Here is a 25,527-nt window from a genome sequence, read left to right as displayed (position 1 = left end):
TACCTTTGTCCGTTGAAAGCTAGGTCTCGTGACACGTAAATCACGTGGTATATCCACGCGCATTAAACTCAAATAGGTACTAGTAGATGTTTTTATAGGTCCTAGGTACATAGGCATCTAGTACCTACCTGTTAGTATATTTATTGGAAACTCCCGGATTTTGAGCTTCATATTCATCTTTAGAACTACTGACTCTTCCCCTACGAGGAATCCTTGATCGAATCTACCGTGGTTTACTTACAAGATATTACGAGTTCGGAAGGCGTCAACGCATAAAATTTATCGCGTAAGGAACTCGAGTCACAGGAAGATATTTAGTTGTCATTGAACTAGAAGCGGTAAACATTCACGACGGCTTGGGAATCCATTGTCAGGTATCGTAGACTGTAATACACAGCAAGCCAACTTCCTTTTTCCTCAATGCATACTTTTTTCCGTTGTTGCAATGCATCTAGCCGAAGAAAAAGAACCCAAGTTGCAGACCGCCCTTCTCCATACCTAAATGAATCTCAGTCATGCCCGGGTTCGGTCATCAAACGCTCAGCGCCATAATCGAATTGACTATGTCATTGTCATTCTCTTTTAAGGCTTTGATGGCCTTGTTGCGTTTGACGTTGGCTTGAGTCATAACCAGTTCGATGTCCTTGTCCTCGAGTCCTTCGGCATCGACTTCCTCATCATCGTCATCGTCATCCTTCTTGTCCTCGGCACCCTCGACCGCCTTACTAGGTTCGCCGTGGCTATGGTCGTGGCCAGCGTGATCGTGGTCACCGCCAGGAGCCGCAAGGGACTGGGCAGCGGCTTGCTGGGCGGCTGAGTTCAAGTCCTCGATCTTAGCCTCGCCGAAGACGCTAATATGATCGTTAGCTATAATCGATCGCCCACACAAAGCTCGTATATTCTTACATGTAGGTGTTGCTGTTGGGCGACTTGTAAACTTCCGGGTTGTTGATGACAAATAGGATCTATACGCAAGTCATTAGCCACCAATACCCCAATTGGAGACTCTCGCATATGTATAGTAGGTATATAACCAGAAATATACACATCGTTTCTCGGGAGAGAAAACAATAGAGGGCTGCGGTGACGTTGACGATATGCGCCAATTGTATAGCCGCTTCCGCGCACAGCTTCAACTATCCCAGTCCGCCCACTAACAAAATTATTTCTTGTGCAGTATGACTTACGTTCTTGGGTCTTCGGAGGGTCACTCGAGTGATGCCGGTAACGCGGGTGAGGTGGAGCTTCTCAATAGCCTTTCGTGCCTTCTTCTCGTTACGGGAATGAACGACGGCTGTAGAGCCCGCAGCACCACCGTCGCCTACCTCGATCTCGGAATCAGAGCTGTCATCGTCATCATGCTCCTCAACCGAGACCTTCTTAGGCTCGTCATCGGGCAGTTCCTCGACCCTCGGGTTGGCCATATTGAATGTAAAACTGGTGGGGTTTAAAATTAGCTATTTATTCTTGCGATGTGCGATGTGCCTAGATGGTGGGGGTCTGAAGTGACGAGCAACATTCAGGTTGACTTTGCTAACTTCTTCCAATTCCTACCTATGATGGTTTATTTTTTTATTTCTTTTAGATGAGAGGGAGGGATGAAGGACAAGGAGGACTAGATAGATAGGAGTTGAAGTAAAATCGTATAAAATTCTACAAAATTCGGACTCACCAAAAGTTACACAGCTAGGAACGACACCGAAATTAGATAGCGGGGTGATTGGTTGTGGCCTAGGATGTGGGTGGGTGGTTCGGTTGTGAAGAAAAGTTGCTTACAGCTGGTCAGCTTTTCATGCCAATTGGTTTGGCCTAGGGTTTGCCTTTTTTTTTTGTCTTTTCAAGAGTGATCCACCACAATCTCACACTAGTACTAATACGGACCGACATCATATACCTAGGTACATACTTACACCATTATGTAATATGATATACTTCCAAGTTCAGGGCTCTTGCTATGATACAATGTGAACCTATTAATGGAACGAGAACCTCATGGAAGCACCCAAGAGAGCTTTCTAAACGGCATTACGACGGACTTCAAGATTGCCCTTCATACCTACCCCTGTACCCCGTATTTGAATATTTCGTACACCAAGGAATACTGGTAGTTGATACTTTAGATACTATACCTAGTATACTAGTGAGGTACCGTATGTAGGGTCTCGATTGTAGGTATCTACGCTACTTCGTATGTACTACCCTGGTGATACTGTCACGTTGTTCCGTTCTATACGTAGCTATTTTGCGCATAACTACATGTGCCTACTAGCTACCTAATAATAGTAGCAGTTTCAGGCCGTGGGAGAGAGGAGAGGCAAAAGAAGAATTACGTGGGCACATGTCAGCATCTTCAGTTGATGTGTGAATTTCCCTTATCATTGACGCCGGTCACCTCATGGAGAAGTTATGAGTGACATACAGGTCTTGCCAGACGAAGCAGAAGAAACCCAGCAACCCCATGCCAATATATGTGATGTGTTTGTTGTTTCATGCGGACTAGATCCGTAGACAACCTTCCGCCCTATCTGAAAGAGACCGTTTTACCAGAGTCACTCTTTATTCCCTCCCTTTCATTTCATGCGGATGCCTTAACCTTAGCCAGGGCCTTTCGTTCCTCGAATCGTCGTTGCTTCTTGAGTCGCAGGACCTTGAATCGGTCGAAGTCGGTAAGAGCCTTTCTTCGTTCTGTCTGATCCTTTCGCTTAGCCCACTTGCTCTCCTTCCACTTAGCGTCGATCTCGGACTTCTCCCACGCCGTCTTCAAAGTTCCCGTTCGTACGGCGCGCGGCAGCTTCTGGATCTTCAAGTCGGACAATAGCACATCGACGAAGGAGATGGCTTGTCTGGGGACGACCAGCTTGGGGTCTGCGGAAGGTCCATCAACCAGAGCCTAGAAAAAAATCCCAGTCAACACTACATGATTTGCATATCCTCCTCGGTTTTGGTGTCACGTACGCGCTTGTGGTCAATGATCTCGACGATGGCAGCGAGTCTGCCGGCGTAGGGGCTGTTGCCCTGGACGAGGACGATGCGGCCGACCTCGACCTTGCGCCATTCGGGGGATTCGATTGATGCGTCGCCCATTGTGACGGTATACTGGCAAGGGTTCTTGTGTTAGAAATGTATGCGGAATTGTACAAATTGATTTTTTTTTCTCGAAAAAAAAGGAATGATAGAAAGTGATTTGGTTGGTATAGAGGGAGAGGAGATATGAGTGGTAAGGGAGGAAGAAGGAAATTTAGAAATAACTTACCGAGTTTGGTGATATCGTGGTGTTGGGTCAATCCTCCTACCTTGAACTTTTCTTTGAGAGTCGCGCACACATGCAGTGGGAAGTGAAAGTGGGAAGTTGAATCTTGTGTGGGCGGTTAGGGTTAAACCGGAATTTTTAGCAAGCCGTACCCGAACCTACTAGCGCGCCTAAAAAGTGGACCACCTGCAGAATTTCTGTAAAAGATTTCAACTCTCAAACTTCATCAACCGCCCGCTTTCAATGTTCCTTCTACAGTTGCAAAGACGAAGGTCCTGACGCGGTCGATGTGGTCAAACCCGTTGATATCGTTTATCAACCACCAAATACTCTTAGGTAAGGCCTTCCATTTTACTTTTCTCATGACATCTCACTTTCCCGCTCGTAATGATGAGGTAATTTGCGATTGATTCTACTCGATGGCGCTCCTGCCAGAGCTGCTATATCGGGTAGATACGTGATATTTAATTCTTACATATTCTGAACACTTTATTATTATCATCCTCTTAAGCATGGTTGGATTATTATTTGGGTCATGTTAACTAACACTACTATAGAATCGCTTCGCCCAATCTCGTCGCCATCGCCATCACCGATCCTAAATTATTCTGATCATAACTCCAGAAACCTCTCACATCTAGTTTCAATTTAACCTATTCATTGGTTTCAAACTCTGTCATCTTTATGAATGGCTTTAACGGTTTTGTCTTGTATACTACCTAATATATAGTAAATTTGGCCCTGGCACCGTCAGGTAATAATAACATATGTGGAGTTTTGTCCTTGCAAGTTGTTATTGTGCTACTAGCCGGTTTCAAGCCGATACCCTTACAGAAATATAAAACGATACTAAGTACCGGGCATTATTTAACCACCTAAGGTGTGTAGCTGGTTTACAGTGCTGTTGTGATTCAATGATGACACCGCGTCAGCCTTAGATCAGGCTCTGATAGTCCGTATCCTTCAAACATAGGTAGGTATTGTACTACCTAATTCAATATTCGACGGGTTTGTGAGAGTCGGATAGCGCGATAAATGAGTTGTAGCATTGAGTAAGGTATGTAACGCCATCCGAAAACTCGCAATAGGGCACTAGGCGCCTCTATATCATCAACCTTATTGCTAAGTACCTGCTACCTAGCTTAGACTCCACCAAACATACCTGTCTCGTTGATAATTAACACCAAGGGGTATATCTTGAAAAAGAAAAATGTTAACTGCAACGCTGGCACTTTCATGGAATCCCTTTGTTGATGCCGGCATCGCGAGCCTACAAACACCTTCCTATCTATGACAATCCGAACCCCTGAATCCCCATCATGACAAAGGAGAAGGTTCATTAAAGGTGCGAGAAGGGAAAAAAGCAATAATCAGATTGGGATTCCGGAACGAGTTACTCTTAAACAAAGCAGCGCACGCGTAGTACGAAACTCGGCGGAGATGGCGTCGAGGCAAATTATTCTTCCACGACTGGTAGACCGTCGTCTAGGGACTCGTCTTCATCTGGCCATTCAAGGGGCTTCATTAATGCATATATCAAGCCTCTCTCTCTCTCCAACTCTCTGCACATCACTTCCATCTCTAGTTCCCATCTATTTCCTAGCGTTGATTTACGCCGAAGGAAGGTTGTTGTTAGAGAGTCTTCTTCATCCGCGAAATCCGATTCAAGACTCTCGATTTCCTTCCTATTCTTCTCGATTAGTTTTCCCATCTCAGATTCCTGTCTTTCGAGCAACTCTTCGAGGGCTTTGGCCTGCCGATCTCGCATGACGTTAATTTTAGCTTGATGGAGCTGTCTCATATTTTTCTCGACATTATATTGCTGCCCGAGTTCTCGTAGATCTCGCTCCGTCACGACTCTAGAGGGTACATCCGTATCCGGCTTCTTTCCAAGGCCATCGCAGTATGCTTCCATGTGCTTAAGTCGAATTCGTACATTCCTTTCGCTCTGTTCCAATGTTGAACGCAATTCCATCTCTGCAGCGACTTGGCGGTCTTCGAGATTAACCGACGTCTTTGCGTGCCGCTCCTTCATTCGTTCTATCGCTGTTGACTGCTTCTCTACGAGGGCGAGCTTCTGGTGCGCGTGCCTTGTCCACATAAGCCACTTTGACTTCCTTTCAAATGTTTGGAACCGGACCATCTCTTTTACCTGCTCCGCTCGCAACGCTTTGAACTCATCGCAACTCCGAGTGCGGCCTTCGGCCTCGAGTCTTTCTACCTTTTCCCTCTCGGCAGCTTCCTCTCTGGCTGCTTCTTCCTTCGCTAGTTCTGCCAACCTTTCCTCTTCCTGTTGACGTCGACGGTCCATCTCGTCCTCACCATTGCAGACATTTGGACACCCAACCATTGGATCCCAGACGGCACCACAGATGTAACAAAACTGTGCCCGGCAACGACATGTCATATGTGTACATCCTTGAGAGAGCTCAACAAGAGTCCGGCACTTGTAACACCTTCTCCAGCCCGACTTTTCGCCCATCTTCAATACAGCCTTGAGCTCCCAGTCGTCTGGGCAATCTTGATCTGGAGGGTGGGCATCTCTCTTACACATGGCGCAAACTCGCGTTTTGCATTTGCGACAGATAGTCTGGAACGGATATTTAGGGTCGATTTTGGCCCGTGGTGGTATGAATTCACCACAGGCTAGGTTAGAACAGAATACTCGTGCCTCCCAGGGAGTGCTATACTGAACAACGGCCTTGAGGAATTTCGTTTGCTCTTCGCGGGGCAGGATAGACCTGATGATGGAACTCGGTATGGGCTGGGTACAGCAGCGCGGCGGCATTTTGGATTCCTCGGTTGTTGCTTGGTTGATCATAATCTTCAAGCATCTCGGGCAATAACTGTGTCCGCATGGTAGTTTCTGAAGAGTTTGGCCTGGTTGAAGATCTTCTCGGCAGGCACTGCAAGACCTACAAAAGAAGGACGTAAAGTCGTTAGCACCTGTCACCACAACCGTCTGAGCCGTTAGACAAACATGACCATCTCCCCAGGATAAGATAAGTGCTTCCGTCTGCGCCGTAACTTGGAGAACCCTCTCTTCAAACTGACATAACTTATGTTCGTGCTGGCACTAAAAATACTCGGCGCAGATTCGGTCTCCGTCGACGATTGTGACAAAAACTTGTTTTGCTTCAGGGTCGGATCTACCTCGGCGAGGTAAGTTTCGTATTGACCAAAGGTGAGTGCCCTCGATCGCTTCCTCGCGACGATCCGCCCAGCGATCTCAGAGTGGCCGTTTTGCAAAGAGTCCGGCGTTAAATTTATTCTTATGGAGCCCTGGGATCCCGTAGACGTATTGAGTGCATGGTTTGTGTCTACGGTGATGCTCGATTCAGTGCCCGAGGGATTTCGTTTGTTGTCTACAGAGGTAGTACTCGAAGGCCGAGAGATAGCAATTCCCAGATTAGTAGCCTTCATGATCAGCTCATTAAGGTAAGCCTCGGTTTTTTCGGACGAGAGCTGAAGAACCTGACTTGAGTAGTCGGCCTCTCTAAGTTCGGGGGGAGAGCCATCTGGGTCTCGAACCAGATCAAGGGACGACAGCTTTTGCACAGACGCGGCCATGACGGGCAACGAATGCACAAAGGAATCGATCAATTGACCGAATTCATCGTTTGACTATCGGCAGATTAGTGCAGAAGTAGAGGATGGACTGGATAGAATATTAGGATATCAAGAGGTAGACGGTGGGGAGGGGATCGGACTGCCGTAGCCTGCGTCGGTATCCTAGGCACGACCCCGGATAGCGCTGACTGTCGACCCTTGGAATGCGGCCAAGCGGCGACGCCTGAGTGGGCAGATTGTGGAGAAAACCACAACAAGTTATATGCTAGGATGGCTAGGATGTCGAATTATTCGACCCAGATAGCCCGGGGTAAGGTAAGCAGGTAGGGCGATACGTGATCGAGGTCACAGATTGACGAAGATCCCCAAATATGATATGTAAGTGTAAGTGTAAGTGTAAGTGTAAGTTTAAATGTAAGTACAAGTTTAAGTATATCCGTCGCCCGGTTTATTCGATGGCAAACGCCGAGATTAGGCTAACGAGAGGGAAAGGAAAAGAATAACAAGAATAATAGTGCAAGAATTATTATTACCACTATGAATGGTGCCCATAACACCCACCTTCGCTATCACAGCAATGGCAATAAACGTAAACGAGAGAAGACTAAAAGCGGCCCAAGCCGGAAAATTGTTCAAAGTCGTTTGAATGATGTAGTAGTGCGTTGGAATGCGGGCAAGAAGGCAGGGAGGCAACCAGACAGATAGACATGCGGTCAAGCTAGAGGGAAATGATCAGACGTCGAAGGAACAGTCAAGCGGAGGGGCAAGGCTCGATTGACTTGTCTCCCGCAGCCGATATTCAGCTTTTGCCAGCTAGCGAGAAGTGATGTGATGCTGCGATTGGGCTGATAATAGGGTCTCGGAGGGTAGTAGAGAAGATGGGGATTGGCCGAAGAATGTCAACCAACGAGAGAGCCGGAGAGAACCAGAGAGAACCGGATAGTCAGGGCTGGTTTCGGGTACCGAGTTATGTACAGTGACTGCCCAGGTGGTGATCGGATGATCGGAGTTCACGTCCAACGCTGGCTATTGATTATGCCGATTTAAGTGTAAGATTTTCCTCGATTCTTAAGGTTGTCGAAAATGATTTGGAAATATTTTGTCACTTTACTAAGTACCTGCTTACATAGGCACCTAGTAGTTAGGGCGTAGTTCCGATCCCATAAAATCGAAGGACTATACCGAGTAAGATCTAACAGCTTGAGTGCAAATGAGAAATGTGACAAGTTGATGGGTTGTCTTAGTTGTTAAGATATAAAAGGATCATCGACCTGTGGAAGTTTATGTTGTATTGAAACTGGAGAAGCAATTCTCGCACGATTTATGATCGATTAAGACTAGGTGCAGGTAGTACGTTACATTAGTCGGCGCTAGAGTAAAAATAAATAAACTTTAAAAAGCTGTTTTTAGCTTTACACTAACCCACTTGTAAGGCCTGCAAGTAATTATGCGTACCTATGTACAATACTCACTAGGTGTTGAAAATCACTTTCATCTTTACCTTTATTAATTCATCAGTAATTACGAAGTAAACACCTAATATTCAATGCTTTTCATTTGTGTTGATGTTGCTTTGAGGCTTTTAATGTAGCCTTTCAAGAACTCAGTATTCATTAACCATTAATCATTACAATGACGGATATGAGTTTTTATTTTCCACGACTGGCATCACCACACGCTTGCCTCAGTTCAACGTCGATCAATTTCATCACATCATAATATTTAGTTTTATCTGCGAATCACTTTTCCTTTTCCCCTTCCGCCACATACCTGAGCATATTCTAAAAAGTACAAACCAAATAAGCATAAGCCAATGGCAAATCATTCTCTAGATGAGGCTCGAATGTCTATATAAGTACTAGGTACTCAATGCCTACCTAAGTATCAAGTTATTGTGCAAGTTCATCAAAATAATGCAATTCTTAGTATAAATGATAGATGCCAATGTTTTCAATATTAACCTTGATTATAATAGTATGACTAGGTCTATGGAGAGCTTGTATTGGGAGATAGCTCACATGCGAGTGACTAGAGTGACTATCTCTTAAAGGCATCCATGATATGGCATATGTATGTGAAGCTAGTAAAAATAAATGACTTCAAACTAGTAGATACCTACTTAGTAGCCCCTTCAATGTTTACAGTTTCGGAACTTTATCTACACAGCATGTGTTACCTAGTAGCCTTATTCCTATAGTAAATTTTTTCATCTCAGGACCCACGCTAGTCTATCTAGTACCTCATTATCAAGTTACACACCTACATAGGCACATCTATGGATAGGATTGTACACCAAGTCCAATACCTAGTACGATACTACCTAGTAGGTAGTGGCAGTCGATTCATAACTCCTTAAAAGATCAAGTCCGTACCACCATATCTATGATGATCCCGTATGCAAAACTACTATCTAGCTGCCTACTCATCCTCTCTCGGTCGTGTGTCTAACCTCTTCATTACCAATGCGTTCTCCCCAATCTTCTCATTGGTGGGTTTGCGGGGAACCGTGATCACAGAAAGTAAACACTACCGGAAATCGAGTTGTTCCCTGGCAGGACTTCCTAAGTTAATCGTATATTGGACTGAATAGATGATATACAGTTCACCACCCCTATTCACCAATAACTTGAGCCCAATTATAGCTCTCATGAGGGTTATATATGTATATAAACAGGAGAAAATGCCCTGTAGTCTGAGAACTTAATTGGCCTACAGGGGAATCAACTATTGCTCAGCAACTTCTCTACCGCCCATTTGACGGAGAAGTTTCTGATGTCCGAATAGTGCTGCCCAACGCCGACGAAGAGGACGGGTACGTTAGTAGCGTGTACGATGCTGACCAATGTTCCCACCATATCTCCGACGGTGTCGCACTTAGAAATGATAAACCCATCTAATGTTCGGCCGGGGCCGAAAGACGAGTTGAAGTTTCTGGCTTGGGCGACGGAGTCTGTTCCTACGAGTGCCTATTTCCATGAGGTTAGCCAAGTGTTTGATTATGTGGTTGGTGGCGGGTTTCCCGCAAATCTTACCTCGCCAACCATTAGAATCTTGTCCGGTCGAGCGAACTTGGCGAACTTCTCCAAGGATGACATCAACCGCTGGTCGTTGTGCCGTCGCCCAGCTGTATCAATAAGAACGACGTCAAAACCTTCATGGGCAGCTTCCTTCACGGCCTCTTTAGCAACTGTAGCCGCATCGCCTCCATACCCCTTCTCGTAAATCTCAACTTTGCCGCCTTCGCGTTCAGTCAACTCCTTCAAGTTCCGTACGTGAACCTTCAGCTGCTCCACGGCTCCTGACCGAAAGGTATCCCCCGCCGCTATGAGGACTTTATATTTGTTCTGTAATAGGAAGTAACAAATCTTAGACAAGTTGGTCGACTTGCCAACGCCATTGACCCCGACTATAGAGATGACGTACGGCCTCTGTTTGCGCATCGACGTCGCCGATGGTTTGATAACAGAATCAATCTCGCGTAGGAGATCTAGCGAAGACGTAGGCGTCAACATCTTAGTAAGGGATGCTTCCATGGCCTTAGCGATTCGTGTATCGATGCTCTCGAAGCTACCGGTCTTCACGCCGAGAAGTTCCTTCTCGACACCCTCGCAAAGCCTCACAGCTGCTTCACGGGCGACATTCTTCCGTAGTAGATGGTCTTCCATGCCCTTCATAGCTTTGTCGAGATCCTCCTGCGTCAATGTCTTGCCACCCACGACATTGCGGAAGAGACTACTGATCGTATTTAAACCGGAGCCAACAAGTCCACCTTTATTTTCCACCTTCGATATCGTATTCTTTTCCTCGGCTAATTTGAGGATAGAGTGCACCTCGTCATCCAAATCCTTCAACACGAATTGCCCCTTAGAAGTAGTCGTTCCCCACGTGGACGAGTCTATGTCCTCTACCGCTGTCGACTTAGAAGTTGCCTCTACCTCGCTATCACTCGTCAGAGCATTTTGGGCCGCCGAGTAATCTAATTGTATGCTATCGTCCTCTTCGTCCGCAAAGCCATCAGCATCCCACTTCCTACCCTTTTTGGGCGCTTTCTTGGCTTTCCTGGACGGCGCCTCATCACCGGAGGACACCGGGGCAGAGCCGTTATTTCGGATCTTTCTAGCTCTCCTCGACATCCTCGCCATTGGGCCTCCCTTTCCTACAATCAGGTGGTTTCCAGCAGGGGTAGAAGGTCGGGACGTGTTCGGGGTTGCGATCGGCGTGGATTCGGCGGTGGATGGATGTTCCTGTGGGCCATTCGGCGTTTTACCTCTGTGTTTAAGGCCTGGCGGAAGTGGAGGTTCTCCTCTAAGCCCACCAGATATTCCGTCCTCCTCCCCGAGAGAGGAGGCGCCAACGGCCCGCGAGGCATTTACTGTCCCACTTGCTTCGAGTTCGTGGTATTGTTGATCGAAGTACTCGTCGAACTTACGGCATTCTACGATGGTGGTATGGGGCTTCCGTAATTGATCACCATATAAGTCAATAAATATGGTTTTCAGATTGTCGACGAGCTTGTCGATCCATGAAAGATGTAGCAGAGACCGGTACACGGCCTAATTTTAGTTGATTAGACACTAGTGGCTTGTACAATATGTAAGAGAACTGGGAGAATGGGATAAGGATGGGTTCATACAACGAATATAACGCCTAATTCTTTAACAAATGTCCACTTTAGCGTATGTTGATCAGCTTTGTACGGTGGGTTGCTCGCGGTGGTTTGTGTGTCCTTTGCGCCAGCTGCGGTGGCCTTTTCCTCGATGAATACATCGGCGATGAAGTTGTTGATGACGGATGGGTTAATTGGTGCGTACGTCCGGGACCAGAGAACCACACCGGAAGTAGTGAGTATTTCAAAAGTATCTAGCATCTTGATAGATTTCTAACAGTCTAGGAAGCCAGAGATAAAGTGTTTGCGAAAGCTTTCACTCTACCTGTCTCCAACTCTAGAATCGAAAGATGCACAATGAGGCGACAAGGGTTTAAACTAACAGATGTACAGATAGATGCATTTGATATATCGATCCAATCAATGCCCGATCCCGGAGACAGCATTCGGGATTTAACTTTATTGCGGCTCCGGCACGTCATCTACCTATTGCCAGGTTGTATCATACTAGGTATCAATACATTTATATGTACCTACCTATGTACCTACCTACATAGTATAGGTATGTACCTGGTACCTAGTATTGAACGTATGTACATACTAGGTAGGTACTCAGCATACCTAGTAGTGGATACCTCAGTACTACATAGGTACATGGATGTGCTTTGTACATAAGTGTACACTTCAATGTTGCACACATCATGGCTGCATGTGGGTAGTGGACAGTGCGCAGATGAGCACTAAAGTCATCCATATTTACATGTATTTGACAGCTGGTAACATTTGGCGTTGAATAAAAACACATTTCCAGAAGGACGACCGTTGGAAACCGCCATCAGCGAAGCTTTGAAGCATAAAGATTCTCCTCAACGAACAAACCCAGAGCCGCGCGACTCCTAACGTCCAACGTCTAGCCCACGATTCCCAACCCTCTAGCAAACGCCCTCGCCACAGCTATCGCCGCTAAGACCACCAAGTTCGCAATATCTATAAACGATACAATAAATATGCAGCAGCATCCAAATTATGGCCACTCTCCGCCACTTCACCATCCAGTTCCTCAACATGTCTCTACAGTTCCACAACTAAGATCGCCCCCACCGCCGACGTCGTCGCAACCGCAGCAGCAAGGTGCATATGGAAACCCCTATCAGCAAAGCACGCCCGCCAGCGGCACCAATGTCTTCGGCACCTATGGAAATTTTATGAATGATCCTATGGCCGCGCAATTTGTTGGCCAAGTTGGTCAGAATGCCTTCAAGCACGTCGAACAAAATGTAGGTCAGATTGAGTTATATTGGTCTAGCTATTCGGCTATTTAGCCATTTAGATACTTAGCCTGAGGACAAGAGGGACAAAACTAACTCCTGGCGATAGATGAACCGATGGGTGAACTTTTCCGCCCTCAAGCACTACTTCAACGTGTCGAACAAATACGTTGTCAACAAGCTCTTCTTAGTGCTCTTCCCCTGGCGACACAAGCCTTGGTCGCGAAGGCAGACCGTTGGACCTAATGGACAGGAGGGATGGTACCTACCACCGCGAGACGATATAAACAGCCCCGACATGTACATTCCGGTCATGGCACTCGTGACGTATATATTATTATCGACTCTAATAGCCGGTCTACGGGGGCAGTTCCAGCCTGAGCTGTTAGGATACACTGCTTCTACGGCGGGAGTTGTCGTCATACTTGAGATTCTGCTTTTGAAGCTAGGATGCTACTTTCTAAGTATATCGAATGAGTCTCAGCTGCTCGACCTGGTAGCCTACTCAGGATACAAGTTTGTCGGTATCATCGTGACTGTCGCTATCGCCGAGCTCATGAACGGAGGCAGGGGGACTGGCGGTTGGATCGGATGGACTGTCTTCCTATACACGTTCCTAGCAAATTCCCTGTTTCTGGTAGGTGCAGTCCTTGCAGAAACATACCTCCGGGGCGCTAATGTTTAACCACTAGATGCGATCATTAAGATACGTCCTCCTCCCGGAAAGTTCTGGAGGGGATGCGCGAGGTCCAATGCAGACGGACACGCGTACGAAACGAAACCAGCGAACCCAATTTTTATTCGCTTACTCGTATCTCATACAGCTTTTGTTCATGTGGATTCTCAGCAGAGGCTAGATAGACCTGTCAGATTCCATCGCCAGCTTTCGCGGACTCTCGAAGGTCATCTCACTTCGTTTGTGGGAGGGGAAACTGAAGATTTAATCATGCTCGGGCTTGCCGTTATGCGGAAGTGTTCGAAAAGTCTGAATTATCAGGCTTATTTTAGCCAAGAAGCACAGCATTCCCACAAGAAGCTTCCATATGACGAAATGAGATGGTTTAGTATAATTTACATGGAAAATAAATTAATTGTCTGGATATCTCGAAGAGGCGACGTTGTGTGACAGTTCCTTCGTGCTGGCGGAATGAAGATGAACTACATAGGGGATACATCCATGGCAGGGTATTTAATTGGTTGATTCCCCAATCATACCTACATGTAAGTACCTACTTACCTAGTACATAGTACACTACTTAGTAGTGGTAGTTGTAGTAGGTAATTGTGATAAGACCCAAGACTACATATGTAGGTACCTAGTAGGTACATAGGTAGTTTGAAGGCATCCAACCACTAGTAGTACTCGCCAGTCTCACCTACTTTTCTCTCATCTCAGGCCGCACCTATTCCTATGGATAACTTCACAACCACCTACCAGTAGATCAGTACCAGGAACTGGGCACCTGATACATCGACGTATAAAAACCTCCACAATGGCTTTTCCTCCGATCGTAACTGCGACGGTGCAGTCTGCTGTTCTGGCAGCTACATCTAACCTGTTAGCACAAAGCTTGACGGCTTATCAAAATGAGGTATGAGTTGGCCGTACACATCCCATAACGCTAACTTGCCTTGCAGACGAGCTTCTCTACTTTCTAGGCAGTTGACATCCCATTGCTTTCTTCCTCTTGGGCTCTATATTAATGGATTCATTCCATAGACTTCTTTCGTCATAGATTGGATCCCAGTCTTCCAGTTCGTCCTTTACGCATTCATCAACGTACCGCCTAATTTCTTATGGTATGTGTGATATAATATATAATCCAGTCTACACCCATGTTGAAGTACCTTCGCAGGCAAGAATCTCTAGAGTCCGCTTTTCCGGCTTACCACATATCTCCTACATCGGCTACTGTGGCCTCCCCGGCTGCAAACGACAAAAAGGCACTTGAAGGGGAGATCGAGGAAGGCAAAACAGTAGCTCATAAGCTAAGTATAGCTAATACAGCTATTAAGATAATACTGGACCAGACTGTTGGCGCCGTTGTCAACACCTTTCTCTTCAGCCTATTCATACATTCTATTCAGGAAGCTATGGACCGCTCCCTCGATACCCCACCCGGCCAATCGGATGAAAATATGCCATACCTATTATCTCGAGGTGCTATTGTCTACGGCAAGGTTAATTGGTCTGGAGTGATAGCGAGCAGCCGTTCTGAGTTCTATCCGATCCTCGTTGCTGGATGGAAGCTATGGCCAGTAGGTATGTAATATCATGGAATATCCTTCCCTTCTTCAATCTACCTCGAAAGGGAGTCCCCTAGTCAATTCAGCTAGGGTGGTAAGAAGAAGCTACTGACCCTCGTCTTCAAAGTGAGCCTGGTCAACTTCGCATTCATCAAGAGCATCGAAGGTCGCAATCTCGTTGGCAGCCTTGCTGGTGTTGGCTGGGGTGTCTACATGAGCCTCGTCGCTGCCCGTTGAAGGGATTTGTCGGCAACATCGATATTTACGTTTCGGCTTATACACACACCTATCTACTCACCATAAACTTGGTATTATGTTTGAAGTGATAGTCCCATCTTCGTGTTGGTTTTCAGACCAATGGGCCTTGCGCAATGTTTGACTTGCTAGACCCTTCCGGTGACCTGGGACTCTTCAAAGACCTTTTTATCATTCACTGATGTTACCTATATATCAAATGGCTAATAGTTTATGATTAATGAACTAGGTACCTATTGAAAGAATGTCTCAGCACTGCGTGAATAGATGCTTATATCGAAAACGTAGTATGACCAGCGAAGGAACTATGAGGTCTCATATGGTTTATTCATCCCTTCCAGTTAATCTTAAATTGCCATCCACATACTAGAAACACGCTGTATATGTATGTGTATCACGGATGAGGTTCCAATTGCCACTGTTGGACTCCAATATACCCCCGTATTGTTCACACTTCGATTAGTTCCCCGTCCGAAGTAACACGCTAGGTATGGATACCTTACAACAGAACCAGAGTCGCTAGTCATAATAATATGACATCCGACAATACGGGGTACTCTTTCTACCGAGAGGAACCTGAAGTCCGTCTGGAATTGATTATATGAGCGACATCTTCACGCCTCTTGAACTGAAAACCTAGGCCGTATATAATCATCCTCCCTTCTAATCCATCCTTTGCCATATCCACCAAACCTTCCCTAATTCCAGGCTCCAAATACGAAATACTATATATCGGGTAGGTTCCTGTCGATATAATCAAGACCACCTGCGTTTTCTGCTCTTCGCCGAGAGCGATACTCGACATCTCGCGCATCTCGTCGATCAGGAAACCCCGTCGCAAAATCTTGCGTGCGGTTAGTTCGCATTCGTCTGCCCAATAACTTGACATCGTGATTCGATTAACTCGCAATATGACGTTCGGGGTACAATGGTATCTAAAAGGCCAATCGCGCCGTCACTGGATGTTGTTTTGATTTAAGAAGATGAGTAGACGAAACTGAGTTTATAGGAATGACAAGTTGAAACATAGGATATAACTAGGTATGCGAAGATTATATAAGACTTCGCAATTCGATAGAGAATTCCTGGTGCAGAGTCTTTGGATGTATATGTAGTCTTGCTGTTGCATACAGAGGCCAGCGCTGGGACTTCCAACAGGATTAAAAGCGCCGGGTTGGCGATGGCTGTTTGAGTTGCTCGCGAAGTTTCGGTATTTAGTTCTGGACATTCGCTTTGTTCTTTGATCCCCTGACATTGCTCCCGGATTCGATTCTACCAATTTATACAAAGAGGTTATATCTCTAACTAGTAGCGTAAATGAGCGTAACAATTCGAATATGGAAATCTCATGTTGTCACAGCCTAATTGTTATCCGAACAATAGGTACTAGGTAGTCATAGGCACTGGGGTTCTTATGTGGATATCTCTTATAGGTATTTAACACCTAATTTATTGCCAAAGACGTTTTCAAATCCGGAGAAACAGATGCATGAATCCTAGCCCTAAGTTTAAGAAGTTATTCTAGTTATATTAACCTACGATATCATCGAAGCCTCATAGCCAGGAAAATGTAACGTAAGGCCGTCTCTACCTATGAAGCTCAACTATTTGAACAGAATCTGGAGCTCCGTCCGAAGCTTTCGGCCCCCCCAATGTACAAAGCTCCTTAATTCCTCTTCTAATAATCATGGACTATAAGAGTTATTCCAAAGCTTTCATCCATCTCTTAATAATCAGGCCAGAAACTATTAAGAGTTATATTCTTGTTAAGGACCAATTTTACCGTCTTTATAATGGATTAGTTGATAATCCCCCACTACTCAGGTACGATGGGGTTGCTTTTAAACGTAGCATGTTTTCTATTAGTGTCCTTTATAATATGCCGGAGGAGATTATGGTTGATGTGTAGTCATTTTTTACCCGCTTGTATACATACACTTGTTCCAGTTCACATCCAGTGTTGTGTATTACGATGAAGAGTTTAAAAGGTATATGTTAAAAAAAAAAAAGTAATTAATAGTCAATTTAAACTTACCTATTATGTACCTAAGTATTTTATACATAGTACGTATTTAATAATACCTGGTAATACTAGGTACCTACTTACCTAGCTTAAAACCATTAAACATGGAGCCCACTCTTCTATTTTTACACATGTACGGAATCGCTTATTCTTACATAACTATTATTATCCTATCATAGGTGTTAGTCTTGTCAATACATGTATGTATGGATGTATGTATATATGTATGTACATTCATAACCTTGAATCTTCCTTACTTAATTAATGCAATAATTATTACCTAGGTACTTATATAAGTAAGCAAATAATATATGTATTACATATGTAGGCGTTGATTTAGGTACTACACATAGGTAAGTACTATTAAGTGTCGCTTTGTGATGGTATATATGTGAATATTTTTGCTGCTTGTATTTATTAATCACAAGAGCAAAAGCCGATGTGAGATGCTTTCTCAGTTTACTGGTTCTTCCAGTATAGGTACCTACCTACTTTATATAAACGACCATAGGCTGACGCGCTGCTGCAAGTCATCCTGTACTATAATGGAAGAGGTAACAGCAAAGATGGGTGGAAGCTACGGTAATTGTTGGCATAGCAAGCAGGTAATGAATGATTCGTCCTCTAGCCGACATCTCTCGCGTACTGCGTAAATGAACACAGGTTTCATTTGGAGAAGGTTAGTATAATGATGATTGTGATGTCAAGCTGCGTCGGTAAGCTACCATCGACGCTGAAGACAGAATTGAGAATTCTCTTACTTCGCAAATCTACTACTACTAGGTAGGTACATACCTACATGTAGCTACCTTCTGTGTAACCATGTAGGTATAGAATGTCAAGAACAAAGAAAAGGGAACTTTAAATCTTAGAATTTTTGAATATTAGGTATCTTTGAATACATACCTACCTAGGTAGGTACTGTACCAAGTAGGTACGGATTAGTGACACACAGTTTTAGTATCGCATTATGGTTCACGAATCACTGCCTGCCAGCATAGGAGGAGATCTCCGCAGATCTTTTATGGCGTGTCATACTAATAGGCATTTGATAATTTCTTTTCCGTAATAAGGTATCAGTTCGCGATAGGAAGGGGGCCCTCAGCCTGAATACAAGTCCTGATGACCACCATTACTCTACTGAAGTAATGGAGTCAAATTATGTACCACGCACCTCTGTTAAGTAGAGAGTAAATACCTGCCTGATAATAATATAAATTAATAAAAACAAATGCCTTTAGCTGATGACACCCGCGAGCATTAATTAATCAAGATATTTATGCAAGTACTGTGTATTATGTATCCATTGAGGTATGTATCTAGGTAAGCTACTTAGATACCTGTATAGTAGTAAAAACCATTAAATGCCGCTTGCGACTTTTTATATTTTCTGTACCTAGAACTGCAGGTACATACATACTTACCACGTACAAACATAGGTACGTAGATAAGTGGTAAGTATTGTACATACGTACCATGTATTACCTGTTTCGCTCATTGGTCCGCGCTTCGTGTCCCTCTTCGACATAGGTTCCGCTACAAGCTATGATGGAGGTGCCTGTGCCTGGTTCGTATTCCCTCCACAGTTGTGTTTAGATACAATATTAAGCATGTAGGTTTCTATCTAGTAGATATGATGCTGTCTTTTTGATGGAGTGTGTTTACTAGGTATGCTACATATTTCATCATGTTACCTAGGGAGGTATCTGGTGATTCTTGCATCATTACGGGTTACTCGTAATTGTCGCCGTTGCAAAGGAAATTAATGGTGGTGGTATGGTAACTGCCCGTTCTGATGTTCTGAAACTGGCGACCGGTCGGCTGTCGCTGAAGGCCACTGAGAACCACTAATTAACTGGACTTCGCCGTAAAGAGGCAGCTGCAGAGGGGGAGATGGCCTGCCACTCCCGCCACTCAGGCGTAACTACTATTACCTAGTAGATATCCATCTCGTACGTCTCCGGTCGGTAGGTAGGTATGTATGTAGGTAGGTACCTACCCCAACAAGCTACCTACAGGGTAAGAATTAATGAGCAAATGATGGCTTTATGAGGAAATAGTTAAATATTATGTAGGTACATTGATGAGGCACCGCTTATAAAGTAGGTACCTAGTAGCACTAGATAACTGCTAGTGAGTACCTAGTACTAGGTATGTACCTAGAAGTACCTAGGTACATAATGCAGTCTGCCAGGTGGTAGTCAGCCACAGTTGCCTCAGTCAATACCTAGTAGGTACGCAGTACGCCCTAGCAGAAGGCAGGCGCATGAACCCACAGAACGTACCGAAAAACCCAATCGATTTCAGGGTCAGTCCTGCCCAGCTTTGATGAGGCGCGCCCAACCCCAAATCCCATTCCAGCCCATCTAGCCCACTCTTTCATATCCACTTTTCACCCACATTCATCCACCGCTGTCTCTTTTCCTTTTCTTCCTCCCCTTACCACAACCTACTACTATTACTACTAACTTTCCATTCTTCGCCCGATAGTAATCTTCCCATTCACATCTTTCGACAGCTTCTGAAAGACGTGTCACCTTGAACCGGCGAATAATTTAATATTCGACCGTCACGTCTTTTACATATTTTTCCCCTTCCCGTTTTATTCAATTAGTTTCCTCTTTGACGCATTGCCAGAGACGTCTAGTCTTGACATTGAGTAAGTTTCCCTTCTCCCCTCCCATCCTAGCATCTTCACTGCCTTTTATCTCTCCCGGTCGGAGTCATTTCATTTCATTCCATGCAGCTGTCGGCTTCCAGCGTCAGCTTCGAACTATTCCTTATTCTTGTTTGCCTTTTCGAAAGAGTCATTCCTATCCAATCCTTCTCGACCTATTCCTTCACTCTCCGTCTTTGAATCATTACATTGCATTGTAGCAACTCGCGTGTAACTATTCCACTATTTCGCACTATTTAATTACTACACCGGCCGTCTTCACTCTCTCATATACATGAATTCTCGATGGTTTCATCATTCCCCTACCTGCAATTCTAATAGGTTTTATAGCAGAGTGTCCTCAGTTCAACAAATTCTCGGTCCTGGTCCGAGAACATAAACAAAGACTATCCGGCTTCCTGGCGTTCGTCGAGCACGATAGCTCAACACCACCGCTATCATGACTACAATGGTACGTTGCTATTTTGATTTCCATAGCTCTATATTGTAATCAACCATATAATGAGCTTGTGGAAGATGTCATTCCTTTATTGTTGGGATGATTGGGGTCGAATGTCGGTGTGCGTTGACGGGGCATCTCCATAATAAGTTCCTCAAATGGTCATATCACGAGACTGTCGTTCTGGCGCTAGCATACATCGAAAGCAAATAACCAAACAGAATCATACTAACTTGTAGTAGGATCTGCGTGTCGGCAACAAGTATCGTATCGGTCGCAAGATCGGCTCCGGCTCGTTCGGTGATATCTACCTAGGCACGAACATCATATCCGGCGAAGAGATCGCGATTAAGCTTGAGTCCGTCAAGGCCAAGCACCCTCAACTCGAATATGAGGCCCGAGTCTACAAGTCCCTAGCCGGCGGTGTCGGCATCCCATTTGTCCGCTGGTTTGGAACTGAGTGTGATTATAATGCCATGGTGTTGGATCTTCTCGGTCCTAGTTTAGAGGATCTCTTCAACTTCTGCAATCGCAAGTTTTCGTTGAAGACTGTACTTCTACTAGCCGATCAGCTGATCTCTCGCATCGAGTACATTCACGCTAAGTCTTTCATTCACCGCGATATCAAACCCGACAACTTCTTGATGGGGATCGGCAAGCGAGGCAACCAAGTCAACGTTATCGACTTTGGTCTGGCCAAGAAGTACCGTGACCCCAAGACCCACTTCCACATCCCTTACCGCGAGAACAAGAACTTGACTGGCACTGCTCGATACGCTTCGATCAACACTCATCTTGGCGTTGGTAAGTTGGCGTGGCTTCATTAACTGTGATACAAGATACTGATGGGGATATAGAACAATCTCGTCGTGATGACATGGAATCTCTGGGCTACGTAATGCTGTACTTCTGCCGGGGTTCCCTTCCTTGGCAGGGCCTTAAAGCTGCCACTAAGAAGCAGAAGTATGACCGCATCATGGAGAAGAAGATGACTACACCGACCGAGGTTCTCTGCCGTGGCTTTCCCAACGAGTTCGCTATCTACTTGAACTACACGCGTTCTCTCCGATTTGATGACAAGCCCGATTATAGCTATCTGCGGAAGATCTTCCGCGATCTCTTTGTCCGCGAGGGATTCCAATACGACTATGTATTCGACTGGACTGTGTACAAGTATCAGAAGAATGCTCAGGCGATCGCCCAGGCCGCCGGTCAGGATAATGAAGACGACAAGGCCCGTCGAACTACTGGTGCGGCAGCAGGCCAAGCACCCCAGGCGGGTGCCGTCAAGCCCAACGCAATTCCCAGCTCCCGCCGCAAGGTAATCGAGCGCGGTGCTCCCGGCGTTGACACTCCAGAAACCAACCGTGCCGTCGGGGGAAGCGACAGGATGTGAGTGTCTCGCCAGCCCAGCCCAGCCCAAGAATTCCTAGTAAGGAATCATATTTCCTTCGAGTTTGGTGTGATTTACAGCGCTAGCCGGAGGAACTGCTGACATGATTGCTGACACTTCAGTTTGCGGTAACAGGCTGCGATCAGCTTCCAAAGGTCAGGGTGCTGGCTCCGGATATGCATCTGGTTCTTACCGACCGAAATGATTAGTTGACACTTCTACGTTGGTACCACCCGTTGCATTGTAGCGGGCGTAACGAATGTGCGCTCCGCACAATGGATAGTAACTTCGGATTCGCGGTAGTGTCCTCGCTTACTCCTCTCACGTTGGCTCTAGAATATCCGCTAGTGGATATACGCCAAGTATCACCGGATAGAGGACCAGACACGATCCTTCTCATATCTCATGGATTGCTATTGTTTCCGTTCTTCGACGACTCTCGGTTTACGACTCGATTCCCTTGGCTCGGGCAATCTAGGCAGCTCTAGAAGGCGTGGATATGTGTCTTTAGGTCACATTCGACGTTTTTATTGGGCTGCTTAGGTTGTTTGAACGGCACTTCCGACACTTTCATCTACGGTGTCGTTAACGGGATCTAGTCTATCGAGGCACGTTACCCTCCGTTCGCACTTTAACCCTACCCTTCGAGCAGGAGTATAACGGGCCAGAGATTCAACCTCAACGATTTTAGGATTTGCCATTTCGCCGTCCTAATTCGTTGACGCCCCTTCGATGCGATACATCGCCCTCCTGATATGACCAAGACCTTGTTTTTCTTTGCGTTTCTCCGATGATTTCTTTCCTTTCATTTTCCCATTCAGATATTGGACTTGTTACGCCGACCTCCTCCTGGGGATGTCATAATGAGGCGGGAGCTTCGTCCCGGGGGACCGACAATGATCGACGCCACCTTGATGATACGCTCAATGGCACAATTTCGTCGAAGGACTTTACCGTTCACAGCCTGCCTAGTCTAGGGGGCTACGTTATTCGTACGGGTACAGTTGATTGCAGGCGGATTGTGGATGCATTTTGCCGCGGTTGCCTTCGCTTCCACTGGACATCGCGGTTTTGTGATTAATCGGCGGTCAAAGATATTCCCCCAAGGTTACCCTAAGACGAATTGATACGGGTGGCTGGTGATTCCACAAGTTTCGTAGAAGCAGCATCTTCAATGCCGTGCGGAGCATTGGATTCACCACATCCTCGCAGTAGGACCTTTGAAACGGTGACCCGATATCTACGATTCGGAAGGCATTTTTGAGGTACTGACAAACTGGTGGTTTCACTCGAGCTGACTCACGAAAACCTTTATGGAGTGTGGAGGGGTGTTACCCGCGACGATGGCAACAGGCAACCAATACATGTTAGGTAGTTACACAGAATGAATTTGATTTACGTTAGCACACTTTCTGTTTTTAATAACGTACGTGAAATGCCACGATAGTTATAGCGTGACCATCTAAAGTCTGCTCTTACATGTCCCAAAATCGGAGTCATATATGAGTCCCTTTACCCCTAGTCGCATGAAAAGAAACTACGGTTTTGTTATCTACAGTTGTGCGCTGTTGAGGGGCTGTGCAAGCTCCGATGGGTTACATCCATAGATCACCAACATCTGAAGTTTCCTTGCGGCGGTAGACATGAGCGTATATTTATGATCTGAAAATGGTATATTATATTACATAGGTTGCCCACCCCTTGTAGAGAGCGAAAAGGATTGGAAACTGGAATGAATACCCATCTCTTATAACTTGGTGATACCGGATTTGGAAGGACCCTGAACATCCGCATTCGAGAATTTACATCGATGACATAATAATAATATGTATTCGCACATCAAGGCCTGCTATCCTTGCTTTCCCTTTCCTTGCTTTTTTCCCCACTTTCCCACCCGAGATCTTGGGGAAGGGTGATACAACACCATTCCCAAAACTTCCTTCCACTGCAACTTTACACATGCACATACGTAAGTCAGTATACGATTTTAACACCAATTGACACCAATTAAAACCAATCAGCCTTACAGTCGTATAAATATCTTTTTTTTTTTTTTCTTTTTGGGCGATGAGACCAATTTCCAACTTGGATGTCTTCATCCTCACTTTCAATGCTGCAAAACGTGAGATTGACATTCCCGTTTTTGCTCGACACCTCTATAATGCTTTTGGTCAAAATGCTTCAAGCCTACCTGAGCTGCTTGCTATGTAAGTACTGCGCACGATGTAGTGCCAGCACCTGCATCTAATGCTGCTCAGTTCCCTCCAGGAAATGGCGCCGTTAGCTCAAGCGTTCATCGGCTCGTACGTGCTCAATCCTTACTTCCAACGCTATGAATCTGCCGTCAATACCGCAGCTGCCATGTTTATTGCAAGAGAAGAACGGCAGAGCCGCCCGGTAGATAATCCGTATACGTTGATAACCACGCGTAATGTTGGAATGACAGGTATTTTGCTCTTCGCTCGCGAATTGGAAGCCGTACAGGGCCTTCGAACAGCAGAAGTTGGATTCGGTGCTGGTGATATGGCAAACAAGGGCGCCGTGGGACTTCGAATACTTTACAGAAAGGACAATGAGGACGGCTCATTACCGATATCAACCGAACTTACCTTTGTCAGCGCACACCTAGCCGCCATGGAATGGAATCTCAGTAAAAGGAATAAGAATTGGGAGAGTATTGTTTCCGGCCTCATATTCGAGGACCCTAAGAAGACTTCAGAGAGGTCATCGACGCAGCACAAACTTCACAATGCCGACGATTCTGAAACTCAAGAACCTCTTCTTGGACAAGAGATAACACAAAAGGCCATACATGACGTCTCCATATACAAGCCGGGTTCCCATCTTTTTATTAGCGGTGACCTCAATTATCGGGTATCCAAATCATCGCCAGCCCCGAACTCGACCTTTCCTAACCTTGATCCCGAGAGCCCAAATCACTTCTCCCGGTTCTTATCCCGCGATCAACTGAACGCAGAGAAGGCCGCTGGGCGCACACTACATGGATTGAGTGAGGCGCCCATTAAATTTCCACCAACGTACAAGCTCGTGCCGTCGCCTAAAAGTCTAATTCAGAGGGGGTCTAGTCAGACTGAGAGCGAGGATGATGGTTCGGATAAATTTGAATGGTCCTGGGCTGTTCATCGATGGCCTAGCTGGTGTGACCGAATCCTGTTCCTTGAAATTCCCTGGTGGGCTCGAGAGACCGCGGGCGATATAAGGATGAATGTCACGGCCTATGACGCATTTCCTGCCGTTAGATCGAGCGATCATAGAGCCGTATTCTTGCGCTTAGAGATCCCGATGCTTGAGCCTGCTGAGCTTCTACCAACCGAGTATGCTTTCAAGACGGAGTTGGGTACCGACGGACATCAGCCCATAGACCCGCGCATCAAGCTGCCTTTTCCTATAGATTTCCGGTCGCGGGGACATCGAGCCCAGGTGAAGAAGTGGGAATCTACTATTGGCTGGTTGATGTTAGTCTCGCAGTCAAAACAAGGAATCGTGGCTTTTGTTGTTCTACTCCTTGTCGGCCTTGGTACTTGGTGGTATCAGTCGCGATAGTACTCTTGGCCGCAAACTTGCAATAATCGACAGGCGGGCTGGCTAGCTTATGGACCGAATATGATCAAATTGAGACCGTCACAGACGTGACTGACTTGCTCCTATATTAACGTTCACCATTGCTTCATAATTCCGAACAAAGACGAAAACCACTTCGCGAAGGTACTGTAATTTTTGAGATATTTTTCTTCCTGCTTAGACCTTTAGCCTCTTCCCAGAATTGGCACAGTGATCC

The 25,527-nt window shown here is 45.7% G+C and overlaps 9 protein-coding genes across 9 annotated transcripts; 4 read left to right on the top strand and 5 right to left on the bottom strand.

Annotated features, from left to right (window-relative positions):
* Positions 1-150: 150 nt before the first annotated feature.
* GGS22DRAFT_160008 (nascent polypeptide-associated complex, alpha subunit) lies at positions 151-1,667 on the bottom strand. Its single transcript, XM_047960866.1, has 4 exons — positions 1,555-1,667; positions 1,188-1,437; positions 907-965; positions 151-851 (listed from the first exon to the last, which is right to left on the bottom strand). Exons 2-4 carry the CDS (start codon positions 1,422-1,424, stop codon positions 533-535), a joined length of 615 nt encoding a protein of 204 aa, XP_047819966.1. The 5' UTR covers positions 1,425-1,437; positions 1,555-1,667; the 3' UTR covers positions 151-532.
* A 577-nt stretch (positions 1,668-2,244) lies between these two features.
* On the bottom strand, positions 2,245-3,276 carry GGS22DRAFT_160003 (ribosomal protein L14-domain-containing protein). The gene is made up of 2 exons (XM_047960865.1): positions 2,956-3,276; positions 2,245-2,890 (listed from the first exon to the last, which is right to left on the bottom strand). The coding sequence occupies exons 1-2, from the start codon at positions 3,082-3,084 to the stop codon at positions 2,576-2,578; spliced, it is 444 nt and encodes a 147-aa protein (XP_047819965.1). The 5' UTR covers positions 3,085-3,276; the 3' UTR covers positions 2,245-2,575.
* Positions 3,277-4,102: 826 nt separating this feature from the next.
* Positions 4,103-7,106, bottom strand: GGS22DRAFT_160000 (uncharacterized protein). Its single transcript, XM_047960864.1, has 2 exons — positions 6,231-7,106; positions 4,103-6,165 (listed from the first exon to the last, which is right to left on the bottom strand). Exons 1-2 carry the CDS (start codon positions 6,818-6,820, stop codon positions 4,707-4,709), a joined length of 2,049 nt encoding a protein of 682 aa, XP_047819964.1. The 5' UTR covers positions 6,821-7,106; the 3' UTR covers positions 4,103-4,706.
* A 1,936-nt stretch (positions 7,107-9,042) lies between these two features.
* On the bottom strand, positions 9,043-11,796 carry GGS22DRAFT_159997 (SRP54-domain-containing protein). The gene is made up of 3 exons (XM_047960862.1): positions 11,454-11,796; positions 9,853-11,373; positions 9,043-9,786 (listed from the first exon to the last, which is right to left on the bottom strand). The coding sequence occupies exons 1-3, from the start codon at positions 11,685-11,687 to the stop codon at positions 9,541-9,543; spliced, it is 2,001 nt and encodes a 666-aa protein (XP_047819963.1). The 5' UTR covers positions 11,688-11,796; the 3' UTR covers positions 9,043-9,540.
* Positions 11,797-12,235: 439 nt separating this feature from the next.
* Positions 12,236-13,904, top strand: GGS22DRAFT_159996 (YIF1-domain-containing protein). The gene is made up of 3 exons (XM_047960861.1): positions 12,236-12,703; positions 12,804-13,331; positions 13,387-13,904. Exons 1-3 carry the CDS (start codon positions 12,434-12,436, stop codon positions 13,549-13,551), a joined length of 963 nt encoding a protein of 320 aa, XP_047819962.1. The 5' UTR covers positions 12,236-12,433; the 3' UTR covers positions 13,552-13,904.
* A 120-nt stretch (positions 13,905-14,024) lies between these two features.
* On the top strand, positions 14,025-15,441 carry GGS22DRAFT_159994 (uncharacterized protein). Its single transcript, XM_047960860.1, has 4 exons — positions 14,025-14,286; positions 14,415-14,494; positions 14,551-14,957; positions 15,069-15,441. Exons 1-4 carry the CDS (start codon positions 14,188-14,190, stop codon positions 15,176-15,178), a joined length of 696 nt encoding a protein of 231 aa, XP_047819961.1. The 5' UTR covers positions 14,025-14,187; the 3' UTR covers positions 15,179-15,441.
* Positions 15,442-15,572: 131 nt separating this feature from the next.
* GGS22DRAFT_199474 (uncharacterized protein) lies at positions 15,573-16,085 on the bottom strand (the record flags this gene model as incomplete). The annotated part of the gene is made up of 1 exon (XM_047966294.1): positions 15,573-16,085. The coding sequence occupies one exon, from the start codon at positions 16,083-16,085 to the stop codon at positions 15,759-15,761; it is 327 nt and encodes a 108-aa protein (XP_047819960.1). The 3' UTR covers positions 15,573-15,758.
* Positions 16,086-20,335: 4,250 nt separating this feature from the next.
* Positions 20,336-21,933, top strand: GGS22DRAFT_187359 (putative casein kinase I; the record flags this gene model as incomplete). Its single annotated transcript, XM_047964579.1, has 4 exons — positions 20,336-20,347; positions 20,578-21,139; positions 21,193-21,727; positions 21,864-21,933. The coding sequence occupies 4 exons, from the start codon at positions 20,336-20,338 to the stop codon at positions 21,931-21,933; spliced, it is 1,179 nt and encodes a 392-aa protein (XP_047819959.1).
* A 1,862-nt stretch (positions 21,934-23,795) lies between these two features.
* GGS22DRAFT_179116 (DNase I-like protein) lies at positions 23,796-25,292 on the top strand (the record flags this gene model as incomplete). Its single annotated transcript, XM_047963653.1, has 2 exons — positions 23,796-23,935; positions 23,987-25,292. The coding sequence occupies 2 exons, from the start codon at positions 23,796-23,798 to the stop codon at positions 25,290-25,292; spliced, it is 1,446 nt and encodes a 481-aa protein (XP_047819958.1).
* Between the last annotated feature and the right edge of the window lie 235 nt (positions 25,293-25,527).

Source organism: Annulohypoxylon maeteangense (genome assembly GCF_022496945.1).
Source record: "Annulohypoxylon maeteangense strain CBS 123835 unplaced genomic scaffold GGS22scaffold_6, whole genome shotgun sequence".
NCBI classification, from domain to species: Eukaryota; Fungi; Ascomycota; class Sordariomycetes; order Xylariales; family Hypoxylaceae; genus Annulohypoxylon; species Annulohypoxylon maeteangense.
Note: the sequence above shows the minus strand (reverse complement) of the source record. Positions and strands in the feature narration are given on the sequence as shown.

Bases quoted from the DNA above. Each gene is read 5' to 3' on its own strand.
- GGS22DRAFT_159997 (XM_047960862.1), bottom strand. From the start codon at position 11,687: ATGCTAGATACTTTTGAAATACTCACTACTTCCGGTGTGGTTCTCTGG. The intron at 11,374-11,453 runs GTATGAACCCAT...AACTAAAATTAG, and splicing joins AATTAGGCGTTATATTCGTT to GCCGTGTACCGGTCTCTGCT. The intron at 9,787-9,852 runs GTAAGATTTGCG...TCATGGAAATAG, and splicing joins AGATTCTAATGGTTGGCGAG to GCACTCGTAGGAACAGACTC.
- GGS22DRAFT_160000 (XM_047960864.1), bottom strand. From the start codon at position 6,820: ATGGCCGCGTCTGTGCAAAAGCTGTCGTCCCTTGATCTGGTTCGAGAC. The intron at 6,166-6,230 runs GTTTGTCTAACG...CTTCTTTTGTAG, and splicing joins TATCCTGGGGAGATGGTCAT to GTCTTGCAGTGCCTGCCGAG.
- GGS22DRAFT_160003 (XM_047960865.1), bottom strand. From the start codon at position 3,084: ATGGGCGACGCATCAATCGAATCCCCCGAATGGCGCAAGGTCGAGGTC. The intron at 2,891-2,955 runs GTACGTGACACC...ATTTTTTTCTAG, and splicing joins AGATCATTGACCACAAGCGC to GCTCTGGTTGATGGACCTTC.
- GGS22DRAFT_160008 (XM_047960866.1), bottom strand. From the start codon at position 1,424: ATGGCCAACCCGAGGGTCGAGGAACTGCCCGATGACGAGCCTAAGAAG. The intron at 966-1,187 runs GTAAGTCATACT...ACTTGCGTATAG, and splicing joins CCCTCCGAAGACCCAAGAAC to ATCCTATTTGTCATCAACAA. The intron at 852-906 runs GTAAGAATATAC...CGATCATATTAG, and splicing joins CCCAACAGCAACACCTACAT to CGTCTTCGGCGAGGCTAAGA.
- GGS22DRAFT_159996 (XM_047960861.1), top strand. From the start codon at position 12,434: ATGCAGCAGCATCCAAATTATGGCCACTCTCCGCCACTTCACCATCCA. The intron at 12,704-12,803 runs GTAGGTCAGATT...TCCTGGCGATAG, and splicing joins TCAAGCACGTCGAACAAAAT to ATGAACCGATGGGTGAACTT. The intron at 13,332-13,386 runs GTAGGTGCAGTC...TTTAACCACTAG, and splicing joins TAGCAAATTCCCTGTTTCTG to ATGCGATCATTAAGATACGT.
- GGS22DRAFT_159994 (XM_047960860.1), top strand. From the start codon at position 14,188: ATGGCTTTTCCTCCGATCGTAACTGCGACGGTGCAGTCTGCTGTTCTG. The intron at 14,495-14,550 runs GTATGTGTGATA...GTACCTTCGCAG, and splicing joins GTACCGCCTAATTTCTTATG to GCAAGAATCTCTAGAGTCCG. The intron at 14,958-15,068 runs GTATGTAATATC...TCGTCTTCAAAG, and splicing joins ATGGAAGCTATGGCCAGTAG to TGAGCCTGGTCAACTTCGCA.